The sequence below is a fragment of the Lottia gigantea genome, assembly GCF_000327385.1.
Source record: "Lottia gigantea unplaced genomic scaffold LOTGIsca_29, whole genome shotgun sequence".
In the NCBI taxonomy this organism is placed as follows: domain Eukaryota; kingdom Metazoa; phylum Mollusca; class Gastropoda; family Lottiidae; genus Lottia; species Lottia gigantea.
This window is the reverse complement of record NW_008708943.1, coordinates 519,765-535,976: the sequence shown is the minus strand read 5'-3', so window position 1 is coordinate 535,976 and position 16,212 is coordinate 519,765. Positions and strand designations below refer to the sequence as shown.

Genomic DNA, 16,212 nt, shown 5'->3' with positions numbered 1-16,212 from the left:
TTGATCAATAACTATTTATCATTAGGCTTAATGAAGGTTCTGGTAGATATAGTTATCCAGTCATTCATGGTGTAATGCAGTCGATACAAACAACAATTATCATAACATGATTAGAGGAGAATGGCAACCATAAGTTACCCTCTTTCCTGAATATTCTACCAATTTTCACAGTGGGGCAGATGTATGGTATCTCACCAGTTCAACACAGTTAAAGGCGGATTTACACTTCGGACGCCGTCAACCACCGTAAAACGCTAGCATACACTCGCGGTCGGCGGTTGCCAGCGGCGTTCGTCATTGCATAGGTTTATACTATCCACGTCAGCAAGAACTTGCCGTATAACGGTGCAAGTCGGCGTTACATTTTAAAGAGTTTAACCGTGTTGAACTTTTACGACGTGAATTCGAATACGCCGATGTTTCAACCAATCCACGTCTCGCTGACATGGATAGTATAAACCTATGCGTTGACGAACGCTGGCAACCGCCGAGCAAGAGCGTATGCTAGCGTATTACGGCGGATGACGGCATCAGAAGTATAAATCCACCTACGGAAGTAAAATTTGTTAAAAAGAACTAGTCTAAGTTTAATCTTGAGGGAAATTAGAGGATTAAATTACATGAATGTGTTTCTTATTTTTCGTTAATTTTCTAACAAGCAAACCATATATTTTCCAAAAAAATTCCATCGATGTTTACGATAATTCGCCGCACCAGTGGTATTTTGCTTGTCTGGTTATTACACACGCTCTACTAATTCTAGTGGTTATCCGTGTCCAATTCTAACTATATAATATTGATTCTATTGGTTTTATATCCAGTGATTTTCAGTTCAATATTACCCAGTGGTAGAATTATAGATAATAGGTATATTAGAGGCTAGATAGATCATTCATTCATTTATTCATTCTACCGTTTATCCAACGTTGCCGGTATATGAACTATACTAGTTGGAAAATATTCTATTATGCGATGAAGATAATCGCTAGCGGGATCATTCATTCATTCATCGTTGCCTGAAGGGGTTCTAATTTAAGTCCAGAACACAGGCAGATTGTCATGGCACAAGACTTTTGAAGTTTGATTTATAGTGGGTTTTATTTTCTAGGGTGTCGGAATGCCTTATAAAGAAACACTTAGAAGACAAATGGTGCGGACAGCAAGATTAGACTCATTTTTTGAGGTAAGCATAAAGAATGTTTCAAGTGTTGACTCTCAAAGATGCGCTTAGCATCCAAACATACACCTTGCTTGTGTCATAACTAAGTGCGATTGACATGAGATTGAAGAAAGAAAACCATGGATATAAATACACCAAAGTAGGCTAGTCATGATTGTTACAACTCTATTTAATGGTATCATAATGATTCTGACAACTCTATTTAATGGTACCATAACGACTTTGACATCTTTAGTTGCTGTATCATAATGGTATCATAATGATTTTGACAACTCTATTTAATGGTATCATAGTGATTTTGACAACTCTATTTAATGTTATCATAATGATTTTGACAACTCTATTTAATGGTATCATAATGATTTTGACATCTTTAGTTGCTGTATCGTAATGATTTTGACAAATCTATTTAATGGTATCATAATGATTCTGACAACTCTATTTAATGGTACCATAATGATTTTGACATCTTTAGTTGCTGTATCATAATGATTTTGACAACCCTATTTAATGATATCATAATGATTTTGACAACTCAATTAATGATATCATAATGATTTTGACAACTCTATTTAATGATATCATAATGATTTTGACAACTCTATGTAATGGTACCAGAATGATTTTGACAACTCTATGTAATGGTACCATAATGATTTTGACATCTTTAGTTGCTGTGTGATAATGGTATCATAATGATTTTGACAACTCTATTTAATGGTATCATAATGATTTTGACAACTTTATTTAATGGTATCATAATGATTTTGACAACTATATTTAACGGTATCATAATGATTTTGACAACTCTATTTAATGGCATCATAGTGATTTTGACAACTCTATTTAACGGTTTCATAATGATTTTGACAACTCTATTTAATGGTATCATAATGATTTTGACATTTTTAGTTGCTGTATCGTATGCGTCTGACACGATTATTTTATACAACTAGAGTTTCTGGTAATATACTGATAATGACAACTCTTTTTTGTTGGTATAATGATGATTTTGACAACTAGAATTGCCGATGTAACTTTAACTGTGGAAATAATGATAAAAGCTTGTGCTTCTGATCTAACTCTGATCTAACAGGCAATAAATGTAATATAATGAATTATAAATTTGCAATAACAACAGAAATTCTCTGATGTGCCGTTTATAATCCAAACTGACAATTTCCACTCTGGGCTACTCAATAATTTATGGATTTTGTGAATGTTTGATGCAGCTGCCTATGTCTATACACACCATTGATAATTCATCGTTTTCGAATCGTGTAAATGTACGGTTAAGGTGTCTGAAGTCATTTAAACGATTCGTTGATATTTTATTATAAACTAGCAAGGAAACCAAAACAAAGTACCCCACTTAAAATCACCATGCCCTTCTTTACTTGATTAGAACTAGCCAGCAAAGTAAAGTACACCATGCCCTCATTAGTTAGCCTACAAAATTCATCCCACTTTCAATCATCATTAGTGAACAGCCGTGGTCCTCGTATGGTGTCTACCCCACTCTGTAGTTCATCATGTCCCACCTTACTTGATAAGAACTAGCCTTGTAAGTAAAGTAAATCCACGCTCACTTTAAGTCATCACGAGTTAACATCTCTCTTTGACCGTATGCTGTCTACCCACTCTGTTGTACACCATGTCCCACCTAACTTGATAAGAACTAGCCTGGTAAGTAAAGTAAATCCCAAGCTCACTTTAAGTCATCACGAGTTAACATCTCTCTTTGACCGTATGCTGTCTACCCACTCTGTTGTACACCATGTCCCGCCTAACTTGATAAGAACTAGCCTGGTAAGTAAAGTAAATCCATGCTCACTTTAAGTCGTCACGAGTTAACATCTCTCTTTGACCGTATGCTGTCTACCCACTCTGTAGTACACCATGTCCCACCTAACTTGATAAGAACTAGCCTGGTAAGTAAAGTAAATCCATGCTCACTTTAAGTCGTCACGAGTTAACATCTCTCTTTGACCGTATGGTGTCTACCGTATGGTGTCCCACCTAACTTGATAAGAACTAGTCAGTAAAGTACATCTCATGCCCCACTCTCAATCATCATGAGTTAATAGTTTGAGCATCGTATGGTGTCTACCCCACTCTGTAGTACGCCATGCCTCACTTTAGTTGATTAGAACTAGCTGACAGACCGACACTCTGACAGGACAATAAACAATAAATATCCACCATTCCTAATTAGATTGACTGGAGTGGAACAACATCTCATGATTAGAATTTCCTGATCGTCCCCGGGGGTGCCACTATTTTCCAGACCCCTGCCTGCTCAATCCCTATAAAAATAATTCATCTTATTATTTAAAGTGAAATTAGCCGGGGAAAGGAACCACGGTGCTTTCTTTTATGGTTAGAATAGTTTCGGAAAGGTCAAAGTACTTCAATATCGCTCATAAAAATATAAAGCTATAAGGATACCGATTTGACTTTAAGTACTTAACACTGTAGGCTTACCTAAGTTACAGGGATACAGAGTCGAAAAACATAATTATCAAATAAACATTATTAGCTGTGTGGTCTTACAGTGTCTGTGTGACATCACGTGTTCAATGACAGAGAACTATATTTCATTATAGTTTTGAATAATTTGATTTTAAAATGTTTCAGATAAAACGGCGGAAATCTAAGAAGAAAACTCGCCATAAGGCTGGAGAAAGTAGCGAGGATATGGAATGCACTCCTGATGCAAGTCCACGGGCTAACTACCGATCTCAGTCCACGAATGATCGTTTGAAAAGTGAATCTTCCGACAACTTACGGACAGGATCGGATACGAACAAAGTTCTTCCAACTCCTCGGAGTAAAAGTGTAACATTTATGGATGACAGACGATCCGACGAGGCGGAAATGACGTCATATCGTGATAGTGATAACTGTGATAAAAATATTGTGTCAATTATTAAAAAGAGCAGTTCGACTGGAAGTGATGTTAGAGCTGCTTCAACTGCTTTTGACGGTGATCGTGTGACTGGAAACGTGTCTTCTGACAGTGAAGCAGATCCTTCAAACTTTCTGGAGGATTCAAGTGAAATCAGAAGTGCTTATAAAAATAGTCGTTCTTCCATTAAGACTCTCAGTAGTCTTGTAAAAAATGTCAAGGTAGGTATATAGATTTCTAAATGTAGTAGGTAGAGCCTTGAATGTACATCTAACCTTCTATAATAGTTGCCAGTTTTCAGGTATCCCGAAACTAACCCAAAGGATTTTACCGCTGAATTAACCACCTCTATAACTAATAACAAATGTCATGAAATAACAGAACACAATTGTATGGCATACTTAGTTTTATTGTACAAAACGTTTCAACAACCTACATCATCTGGTAATTCGGCTCTTTAATGTGATCTCCACCCCTAAATGTCGCAAAAGGATTACAAATGCCATTAAAGCTATCATGCTCTGATTACGTTCAATTTCATCCTCATTATAACGAAATCAAGAACAGGCTCAGTCGGCTATTCTTCCACCATTGACATCCCAAGACAAAGGCCAGGTAAACGAATACAAGTTGTAGAAAGGACAGACTATTCGGCGAAAATATAAATTTCTACTCAATATTATGTTTTGCACAAGAGCATGATGGCTTTAATCTTACTTAATAAGCTTAACTCAAGATTCCCAGATTTTTATTTACATGCACTGTTATCAGCAAAGATACACTTTGCTCATAGCTAAGAGGAGAACTGGTCGTGCGTTATTTTTGAAAGCCAAACCAAGTAATTTATTATTTATATGGCCTATAAAAATATGCAATGTTTTAAATTAGAATAAATAGTTACTATGGACAAGAATATATAGACCTACTTTTCTGCACCTGATTTGGCTAATAAAATCAATGAAGGCTAATATTCCGAAAAAGCGCTCCTTTAATATGATATAAAGACCCCTAATTATAGGCCTAACATTGACTTTATAATTTTTTCTCTACAGCGAGTTCAATATCGGCTAATTAATATAATAAAATAATAGAAACTCAGTTCCTAGTCTGAGAGACCACACCTTGTTTCTATTGGCAAGTCTTATTAAAATAGTTTTTATTTTATAATAAACCTTGTTTCCCACTGTTTAAGAACCATTATGTGCCATACTAATTGGTTTATTATGTCATCTTTTTCTCCCGTTTTTTTTTTGTATTTCGTAAAATGAAACATTTCTCGAGTTTTAGATAATGAAAGTTAAACTGAAGTATAAATAATAAAATAGTGGATAGATTTATTAAAATGTTACCATAGAAACAAATCCAACAATTGAAAATAAAAATAAATTATGTATAAGGGTTGTTTTTTTAAGAGAATGGTTAATGATTCCAGTGAACCATATTCCTCATTACATGAGAAAGGGAGGGGGCAGTAGCAGAAGTAAGCTGATTACAAAATTCTAACAATAGCACAGCCTTTAGTAATGAGTTTCCATGTATGATATTTTGGGGCGAAGACTTTAAGGGGGAGATATTTTTCAAAACGTATTAAATTGCATCGTCCTGTCAATAGTTATCTGTGGGAATAAGTGCCTAATACAATATTTAGCAGAAGAAACTTTCTTTATATTCCGGCACTAGAAAAAAATGTCAGTGTATTAAGGCCTTTGGATCTGTATCACCTTCACCAATGAAGATAATCTAATTCTGCTTCAGCCTGATAAACAAGAAACAGTGTTGGAATGCAGACGGATGTTTCGAGAAGAAATCCTACGACTTCGACACGAAACTGAAGACTTTAGAATTATGTGCCTTAAACAGGTAAGTGAAGTCGTAATGGCACGTTTTATTTATGTAGCCTTTATACTGCAGCCTTGGGTCCCAACCTTTAGAAATAGCATACTCCTCAGATGCTGTCGCAATCTCTGGTTACCAGTGGCTCAACTAGGTGAGTGGGGGCCCGTGAACTTATGCCATACCCCCGAATAATAACCTGTCAATAATCAATATGACTCTTGTTGAGAAACAACGTTTCTCGGGTATGTCCTTCTCCCAGGACGCACTGTTGTTTTAATATGTACATGTGGCAACTCAAAACCTACTATTCACATCATCTAATCTGGCTGAATTAATGACAGAACTGTGGGTGGGTATGAAGATCTGAAACAATATTGATAGTAATATAGTTCCTGGATAAAGAGATAGGGTCGTCTAATTATTGGCTGAGATAGATTTACATAGATCAGATGTCAGTAAGAGGGTGTTGATCGTCTTTCCCATGCCCAAAATCGCGAACATGGGCTTGAGTGACACCACTTGATGGTTTTTTGCTCTTTGAACTCCCAAGAGCAACCAAAACTTCAACTCAAAGCATTATACAGCTCATTAAGCAGCTTCATCAACATTTACCATGCCTGTTTTGTTTTGTTGCCAATCCTAAAGTCGGGTTCATATTCTAAAAAGAGTTACGCGTAGCTGGAAGACCACTATATCCCTTCTATAGAAAAAAAATTCTTGAATCGCCAATAAAATCACAGTCATGTAGAAAATTTGAGGCAATCAATTTAACACAATCGCTTGACAAATACTGCTTATAATCCAGCTATAATACACACATTAAATATAACATTCTACAATAGATTCGTTTTAAAGTGGCACTGTCCGCCAATTTACCAGTCATTTTTATAACATATAGGCCTACTTATTATCAAGGTTGTAATGTGGCGTCGAGTAGCCAAGCTAACGGTAAACCATTTCTAAAATCATTAAATAACGAAACACAATTTTTGGTATACTTCTCCTGAGTTTTATTGTATCAACAATCTATACATTGTCATCATCTGGTGAAACGATCAGATGATGGCAATGCAGATCGTTGAAATATTCTCTATTTATATTCATTATTGAAATGGTCTCTACCCATAAATGACGCTAAAAGATTATTTCTAAATTCGGACTGTGTAATTTTCAAAATAAGAATTACCCCACAATTACTGTACTTCCACAATATTAACAAAGATCCATAAACCATTTTTTTATTGTTTTTTTTTGAAATGGTACATACTTCTAATTTAACCCGATTGTAACACACCTCTCTTCCATGGTACTATCGTCACGTAATAAAAACAGATGTTGCAAAAACAACACATTTTATTTGTCGATTATTGATTCTAAGAAAATAATTTCCAACATTTCGTGAGGTTTTTATTTTAATAGATATCGACTCTATAAATAGGAAGGAACCAAGACACAAAATTCCTGTAACTCAAAAGTTATTACATGAATTGTAAAGAATTAGAGCGGCTGAAAGTCATGTTTTAAAGGCCATAACATACTTCACCTATTTCAGTGTATTCATTTTTGTCTTGAATATAAATATGTAAATAGCCATCCATATTACTAGAACTGCACGAAAATAGCATAATCCTCTCAAATATTCTCAAATGAAAAATTTCACTTTTTCGTTCTATATATCGAGGAGCATCAAGAAAAACGAATCGTCATTTTATCTTTCAAACACGGATACTTCTGTACAATCATGGATGTCAAGGCTTAAATTCCGACCTTAAGCTAAACAAGTGGTTGCCTAGCAAGATACGCCCACTTTCCTGATACATTTTCAGTATATCTGTGTCAAATCATATCAAAAATCTTATTTGTGCAAGATATTGTTGATTTAAACAAACCCGTATGACTATAAAATTCTGATATAAACTGTCACCTCTATCGCCAACAAATTTTGATTAAGTCACGGGCAATAACTCAAAAACCGTTCATCGAAAGATAGCCAAATTCGAACCTGTCCAAGATCTCATCATTATAAAATATTCACATCAAATTTAAATTGGACGAAACCTGTAGTCTCTATTGTATTCACAGCCAAATTTTGAAGCATTTCTCATAAGTCAAGGGCAATCACTCAAACACCGTTCATCGAAAGATCGTCAAATTCGAACTTGACCAAGAATATAAATGATCACACCAAATTTCATTCAATTCAGATAAAAACTGTTGTCTCTAATGGTTCATAAGCCAATTGTGGACGGACGTACCGACGGACGGACGGACAGACAGACAGGGGCGTCGACAATATACGACCACATTATAATGTGGGCGTATAAAAAAATCCTGTTTCTGAAACTAAGGTAAACCAACTATTAGTCAAAAGGATGTGGAACCCATCGCTTTTACCTTCACCAACTTCTTTATGTTCAATATCTATTCATCTGAATATCCCGACCACATTTGTGCAATATTCGACCTCCTGTAGAAGACTTGTACATCTTAAAGCTATCATGCTTTAATTACGCTAAAATTACTTAAAGCAACTCCTTGTATAATTTGGGTATAATTCTAGTCGACCTAGCTACAGGATAGTTACACGTAATTCAAATGAGATCATCGCCAAAACTGGTTTGACCAAAGAAGTCAGACAAGACGCTACTCCATCATGCTAGCAAATAAAGACGAATTTCGTGCTTTAGCTGGTTTGAACCTACCCCTACAGATTTGACCTGAGCGAGAATATCATAATATGTCAAGCTATTACGAACTTCGTCTTATACCTTGACTGCGATAGCAACCTTTCCTTTAAGAGAGAGAACACGAGACCCGAAAGGCTAATGAAGCTTTATCATAACATAAACTCCATTATTTATTGATAAACGCTCATTTGTTCTCATTTTCAGTAATTGTTGATTTAGATTGGCACATGATGCTAAGAATTGCTCCAATAGTGTATGTTTCAGACTTGTCATTCTATTAAGTAAATTTAAAAAATAAGGAATGGTTATTTCAACTCACGTATAATAACAGTGCCTAAATACGTCAACATCGACTTGAGGTCAATATATTTCTGACATAGGACAACAAGCCTACACTTTTCAGTTAAAACCAGACAAAAGTCGAATGGCTATGGAGAAACAGTCAGAGTTAAGCTTATTACATAGAAAAGAGACAGGTAAATCGGTTAAGTGTCTGTAAATAGCGACAGTAAGAGTACTAATCAATCAAACTAGCACCTATTCTAGACTGACTTATCCATTCATTCTTAACTGATTATTACCATTAAAGGTTTAATGATACGTTGTCATAATAATGATGTCTTGAACTTTTAAAGTACATTTTGAAACTCATAAGCGGTACCTCAATCGTTAAACAAACAACCCTACCCATATGGCTATCGGGAAGGGATCATTCTACACTTTTCAAAGCAAACCAGTAGCTGAAATTTGACAGTAAAAACAGTTATTCTGTAAGGGTCACGAGTTCCTTCTCTAGTTCTTCTTATGCCGAAAACTGTTGTAATTATGAAGATAACTTAAACGATAGGGGTAAAGCGTTCCAAAGTTAACTTGATTTTTCTATTCGTTGCCTCTTGATAATTACAATAGTTTGCACCGATCAGAGAACGCTTATTGCTTTCGCCTGGCATTCTGAAAGATCTTGAATGGGAAAAAAAATTGAAATTTGGACACGGTGGTTTCATGTAGTTATACAACGCATATACGCCTACTGTCATATGACAGCTTATTGAGCGGTCAACTGATTTGTTCAATGTTCTTTTATGGGTGTTCTCTTTTGCTCTTCACAATGTCAACTATTACGACGTCATATACCTTGACTACAATACTCAACTTTCTTGTATCACGGAAGTTTGTAAATGTAGCGATTTTTGTGTGTTTGGGAATACATCTAATCCGAGTCCTCGACAGGAAGACTGTAAACATATGCCAAAATGTTTTTTTTTTATATTGATAGTTCCGATTGGCTGTATTCGCTGGCGTACAATCCAATCAAGTCGTTGCTTACTGTGATACAAGAAAGGTCGCTATTGTAGTCTATCTATAAGACGATGTTCGAAATAGCTTGCGATTGTGAAGATGCCTTTGCATACGGTTATGTCACGGTGCATGTTATGCAGTTATATCTATATCTCAAGAAATAAATTGAGCCGTTAAATTATTACCATCTAATACAAGACAATGATGGATGATGTAGACTATTTAATCTGATTAATCCACAATTAGATAGGACAAACTCTACTTTATATCCATTTCTTTTAAATTTACTACATATAATAAATTAAATTACAGACATAGTCGACCTGCCACGATAGGAAGTATCTCATTTCAATTGAATTATGGTAGACATCATGATTTTGAAAAGTACTTGACATAAGCAACGAAATCATGTCATATCCAAAGTCAATGCTATATTTTAAGTCAGTATCATGTTTCAAGGTCAATTAAGATATAATATATTATATCATTTCCAAAGTCAATGTCATAAAATCGTCAATATTTTTTCGGAAGCCAATGTCATATCCATAGTCAATCTAAACCCAGTATCTTATCCAAAGTCAATGTCATATTCAAAAGTCAATGTCACCATTAACAAAGTCAAACGCATTAAATTATAAAAAAGTTGACAACAATTTCCGTTAATAATATTTACGGGTTATCGACAAGTTGAAAAGTATGGGGGTCCAGATTGAGAAGAATTTATAAATATTCCAGCTGATTACTTCGTCAATCTCGTGTATTTATGTCTCTAATTATTCCAGAAAAAACATGTTAAACCTGGTCTCAATATACATTATCAATCATCATTCCACACTTCATATTGTTGATAATAATCTGGCCGTTATAGTCGACATATTTATTATGTAATATCCTACCACACACGGTTTCTTTCTAGTTCGGTCCATAACTTCAACTGTTTCCATAAGTGTGATTCTTAAAAGATGTTGTATTTCACAACAATTGGACTACCATTGACGTGTTTTTGAAATTAACTGTGTTTCTTTAAGGATGTACCCGTACCATAAATATTAAGCTTGTCTGGAAATCATATTTACCTCAAAGAAGTCAATGCTTGGAGTTGTTGGAAGAATTGTTCATATCAAAGCTGAGAGTCTTTCCAGAAGACAGACTTTAATGCAATGCATTATATCAATGTTACGAATCTTAATACTACATTCCATGATCTTTATAAGGTCGTTCTGGAAGCGTTACATAACTTCAAACTATTCTTTTAGTACAGTGCCATGCGGAAATAGGAATGACACATGAAGATGTGTATAGCAATGTATTACAATAAACGTTAAGACTCGGGGCATTTTGACAAAAGTACGCTAATATGTTCTTCTTTGGGTGTATATATTATTTTTGGATCTATTCTAGGTCTACTGTCTTATTAAATGTCCTTGCCGACAGAAATAAATCTGAAACGGATATAATATAAAGGAATTGAGTGTACTGTGTGTTGTAGGATAATCTTTGTATAATTTCGGTTTTGATTCTCCTTTTGCACTTGCGTCGCTTTTCACTTCTGTTGGACCAAGAAATATAAATAACCTAAGGATATTTTCAAATATAGTGATGAGAAATACCAAAAGTTTTTATGGTACAGATATATTGCACTATGGGCTATCTCTAGACTTACATATATTCCTTGAAAATTCCAAACATATTTGAATATGAAGTCATCATAACCCTTATCGATTTATTAGTGGAATTTTGATTTTTAAATTCAGATAGAGAAACAGAAGAAAGCGGTGGAGAAACACAGAAAGCGTTGTTTAAACCAATTGTCTGATAGGTAAGTTATGTCTTCTGTTTTTCGGTGCCTTTTAGTTCGTACCACGTGGAAGTCAGTAAGGTTACATGCTAGCTATGGATAACATCGTACCGTTGTTAAAGGAACATGGTAAGGTTATAGCTTGACAACATTCCTTTCACCAACAGACTGTAAATGTGGTCCATTTGAGATTCATTCTATTATTCTAGTCTCTGACACCCACATTTCTCTTATCTTCGCATATGGTTTTATGGTTGGAAATCATTATGTACACCTTTCACCACAACACGAAACAAAATTGAGATCTGAAATAGCTAAACGTTCCCCTTTAATCATGTAACTCATCTTCAATTCTTTTGTTCTTCTCACAATAGAAAAACATAAAAAATTCATGCACATCATAGAATGTTTCAAGATGGAAAAAATTCCATAAATGATTGTTCTTTTGTTTGATGCAGGACTTCCAATGGAGAAATGGAGTTGGAATCGGAATTACAGGGTCTGGCTGAAAGCATGGAATATTTACAGCATAAACAAGTCATTCTAGATAAGGAAACGGAATTATTGAATCGGGAGGAAGAGATAGAAAAGAAACAAAAATATTTAGAGGATTTTGAACACGAGGTAAAAATGTTTTGAGTAAATAAAAGTCTTCAGATATTTCCCATGGAACATTATTTATTTGTATGATATAGTCTAGTTTTAGACCACGCATTAAAATATTCGATATTTGTTAACATTGGCTTAATAAAGCAATAGTTATAAAAGAAATTCTGCATTTCGCACAATCATCAAAGGAATAACCCTTGCACAATTTGCAGTAGCCCTATTACCTAGCCATATTATTTTTAACATTAGATGGAAAATATTCAAAGTCATAAAAGTTTTTCTGCGTTTGTTTTACCATTGTACATACAGTATTGCAATATCATACCAAGCATTGAAATAAAGTGATTTTTTAATATTGATTGAATAATAGGATTTATAACTTCAAATGGATACTGGATGTCATAATAATCTAAGGGTTAGAATGCATTTAAGTCCTCATTTGATTGTTTTAAAAGCTCACAACCCATGGTTTGAGTACTCTTTAGGATAGCCAAGAGTGTTGTTTGGATAAATTGGTGTAAACATTAATAACCAAAGAATCGAAAGTCCATAATGTCTTTCTTCAGATACAAGATATAGAGTTGATGTTAAGACACCGGCAAGCTATCTGTGATCGGAGACAAGCAGCTCTTAATAGCTTTGATGAAGTAAGTGTCAGTTTATCAGATCTATAAGAGCATAGGCTGATAATGTAGTTCTGAGAATTCATCCGATAACGATCCCCATGATCAATATGTTCTCAACCTCGATCAATACACTAGCAATTATTGAGGTTTCATGACATACAGATCAATATTCGGACCCTAAAAAACAGTCATGGCTTCAAATTTATGCTTATTTCTCAGAGATGCCAAGTTGAAGAAGTTGAAAGGGAAATACACACTATCACCCTTAATAACAAAGATCAGAAATGTGGACTTTCAGAAAGGGATGCCAAGTTGAAAAAAAAACAAAAAAACAAATTGGCTTAACATTATCAGATACTTGGACTGAGTAGTCATGTGAACTCTTAATTCAGAAATGTTTAATATAATATCAGTTGCAAGTACTCCATGGAAGGGTTCACAGATTTGAAGTGTTGAACAATTTTCAAACCAAAAAGTATTTCTCTAACAGGAATTAAACAATTTGAAAATAGAAATTGAAGAAACGAAAGATGAAATGGAGAAAGAGGGAATTGATACTAGTACTGCTTCTGAGAGAGCCAAGGAAAACTGGTAAGTAAAAGATCACATCGACTTCAATGAAAATTTCTATCTGAAAGCATTACTATACTAACTTTATACTAGTCTTTGCCATATAGAACAAGGAACATGGAGCCTCATGGTCGACCTTGCGACAGGGAATCCTCGGCAGTGTCCATAAAGCTGAATCTGTTGCATAGTGCTAGCAGAACTATGGCATAATCGGAGGGCAATGTATTTTCAACGACTGCCTGCAACTGCGTAAACCGACGACTGAAGAATTGCTCAAACCACGTTTTGACAAAAATGGGTCGTTCCTTCGGTCTTGGCGTTTGAAAGCTGCAACCGACCAATCTGAAAACGGATGAATATAGTGTTCCAGTCATTTGAAAAATTAATCATTATTAACATCGTTTTTAAATATTTTATTTTATTATCAACCCAACCGTGTTCCTTAGAATCTTCTTTTACTTTTCAAATGTTTAAAACTGATATTACTAACTTTTAATATAGGCGTTACTCCAGACCTAATACTAACACTGATTGGTAAGATCTCTCACATAATGGCACACTCCAGCAAACCACATTCTCTTTACCTTGCACCTCTTCTAAGAGCACTAGTACAGAAACATGGTCGCATTTTCCTTACATTTCCACATTTCTTTCTTGCATCCCACATTTTGTAGGAGCATTTGCACTCCCAATAACACTAAGGAAGTGTGTTTCACATCTGAAGTCTTTGAGCACACCATTGTTTATTTCTTGCACATCTTATAAAATGTAATTGTGTCATGCACATTTATCTTAAAACATCAAATAAATGCACCGATCTCTCGGTTTTTTCCTGTAGCACTTTCCCCTCTATCAAGGAATGCTGTTCAGTAACTCTTCGTCTAGAAATTGCACATTTTATCCCTGCACATCTTATCTGTTTTAACACAATTTTAGGTGGTCCTGTCTGTCTCATTAAGATAAATGTACTAACAAACAGATATCCAGTTCTGAGAAATCTTCCATTTTTAATCAGATAATTTGTTTTAATTTTAATTGCCAACAGCTTCCATTCAGATAGATGGGAGACGAGGAGATTATTCAGCAAAGCAAGCCTTCTGGTGTTTTACCATGTATTTTTTTTTATCTCTTTATATATCATGTATGTATTGTAGGGAGGCAACGAAGAGAAACATGTTAGATAAACAACAAGTCCTGGAAAATACAGTACAGAAATATCGTACCGAGCTCGCTACTACAGCTTCAGCTCTAGTTGGTAAAGATATTCTGATTCAAAAACTCAATGAAAAGGTAGGTTTAGTTTGGAATCTTAAAACTTCGGTCTGTAACTTTGGGACATAATCGTCTTAATATTTGCTTTACAAGCTGACCGAGTGGTAGAACAAACAGAATATATATATTTTTGATATCATTCGTTGAAAAATGTTGTTCAGACGATCCTAAGTATTCTGGAAACAGAGCATTTTCTTGAGTAATTGTTTTTTATTTTCATGAGTAACACAAAAATCCGGCTTTAAAATAAAATATATTATAACTATTCTTAATTAAGCCCACGTTCTTAAATACAATTATTCTTATTCTAATGGTTTCAGGTTAAAGAAAACGAAGATCAGTTTCATGAGAAAGATAAAAAGATTAAAAGTTTAGAAATGAAACTGGAGATTGCGTTATCTGAAATTCGACAAATGGAAAATAAGATGGACGCGATACATTCCAATACAAATAATAACAACAACAATCATTTAACTCTGGATAAATTTCACCTTGTCAGGGAGGCGAGTCAGGATTCTATTATCAATCGGGATTCTAGTCAGGATTCAGGTATAGGTCCACGTGATCTGTCTCCCAGAAACAGTCAGGACTCCCACATCAGCCAGGATTCTCATGAATCTAGACGAAGTTTACGAGGATCCCCGGATTCTCAATTATCCACGAAGGACGGAAGCAAATCGGATATAGGATCGCCCGGCTCGACCAACGGGACGTTAAAATTACCAGAGATACCCGGTACCCCCATGTCTCATCAAGGCAGCTCACAGACTCTCGATGTTAAAGCTCTTCTTAAAACTGAGGGGTCGGCATCTTTGCGATCCTTTGTTTCCTTTGAAGAAGATAGTTTCAGAAATGGTGAACCGCGAAATTCGAAAGATAGTTATAAATTCCGTTCTAAGGACAAAATAGTTCGCCACGCAGCGCGGAAACAGAGTATAGCTAATGGTAATTTATCGAAACTTTCCATGTTAAAACATGGCGACGATATGAAAAGTGGGGCGTGCAGTGTGATGTGACTTTAGTGAATTAGGAAAAATGATGTTAACGTGAACGATACCAAGATACATTATGCAAATTTAAAACTAAATCCTGAACCTAGTGTTTTTATTTGAATGCTGAAAGCTAGTTATATTTTATATAGCTTTCTTCATTTGAGTTCTATGTTCCAGCTTTACGCTTCTGAAAGCTGATTTTAATTTCAGTTCCTTTCACTACTAGAGGATGTACTTTAAGCTTTTAAAAACTCATCTAATGTTTATATACTTTTATTTGGGAACCATTTTCTAGCTTTAAGCTTCTGAAGGTGATATATTTTTCAGTTTCACTCATTAAGTGGAAACATTCAGCACTCATTTAACATTATAAAAATGAAATCTTAACAATCAACCCTTACCCACTATGAATTAAAGTTTCTTGATGGAAAAATT

General features: G+C 34.9%; 1 protein-coding gene across 1 annotated transcript; it reads left to right on the top strand.

Moving 5' to 3' along the window:
• Positions 1 to 1,117: 1,117 nt before the first annotated feature.
• LOTGIDRAFT_161366 (hypothetical protein) lies at positions 1,118 to 15,801 on the top strand (the record flags this gene model as incomplete). Its single annotated transcript, XM_009056765.1, has 9 exons — positions 1,118 to 1,183; positions 3,818 to 4,309; positions 5,844 to 5,948; positions 11,665 to 11,729; positions 12,167 to 12,332; positions 12,884 to 12,964; positions 13,434 to 13,534; positions 14,668 to 14,803; positions 15,106 to 15,801. 9 exons carry the CDS (start codon positions 1,118 to 1,120, stop codon positions 15,799 to 15,801), a joined length of 1,908 nt encoding a protein of 635 aa, XP_009055013.1.
• Positions 15,802 to 16,212: the final 411 nt, after the last annotated feature.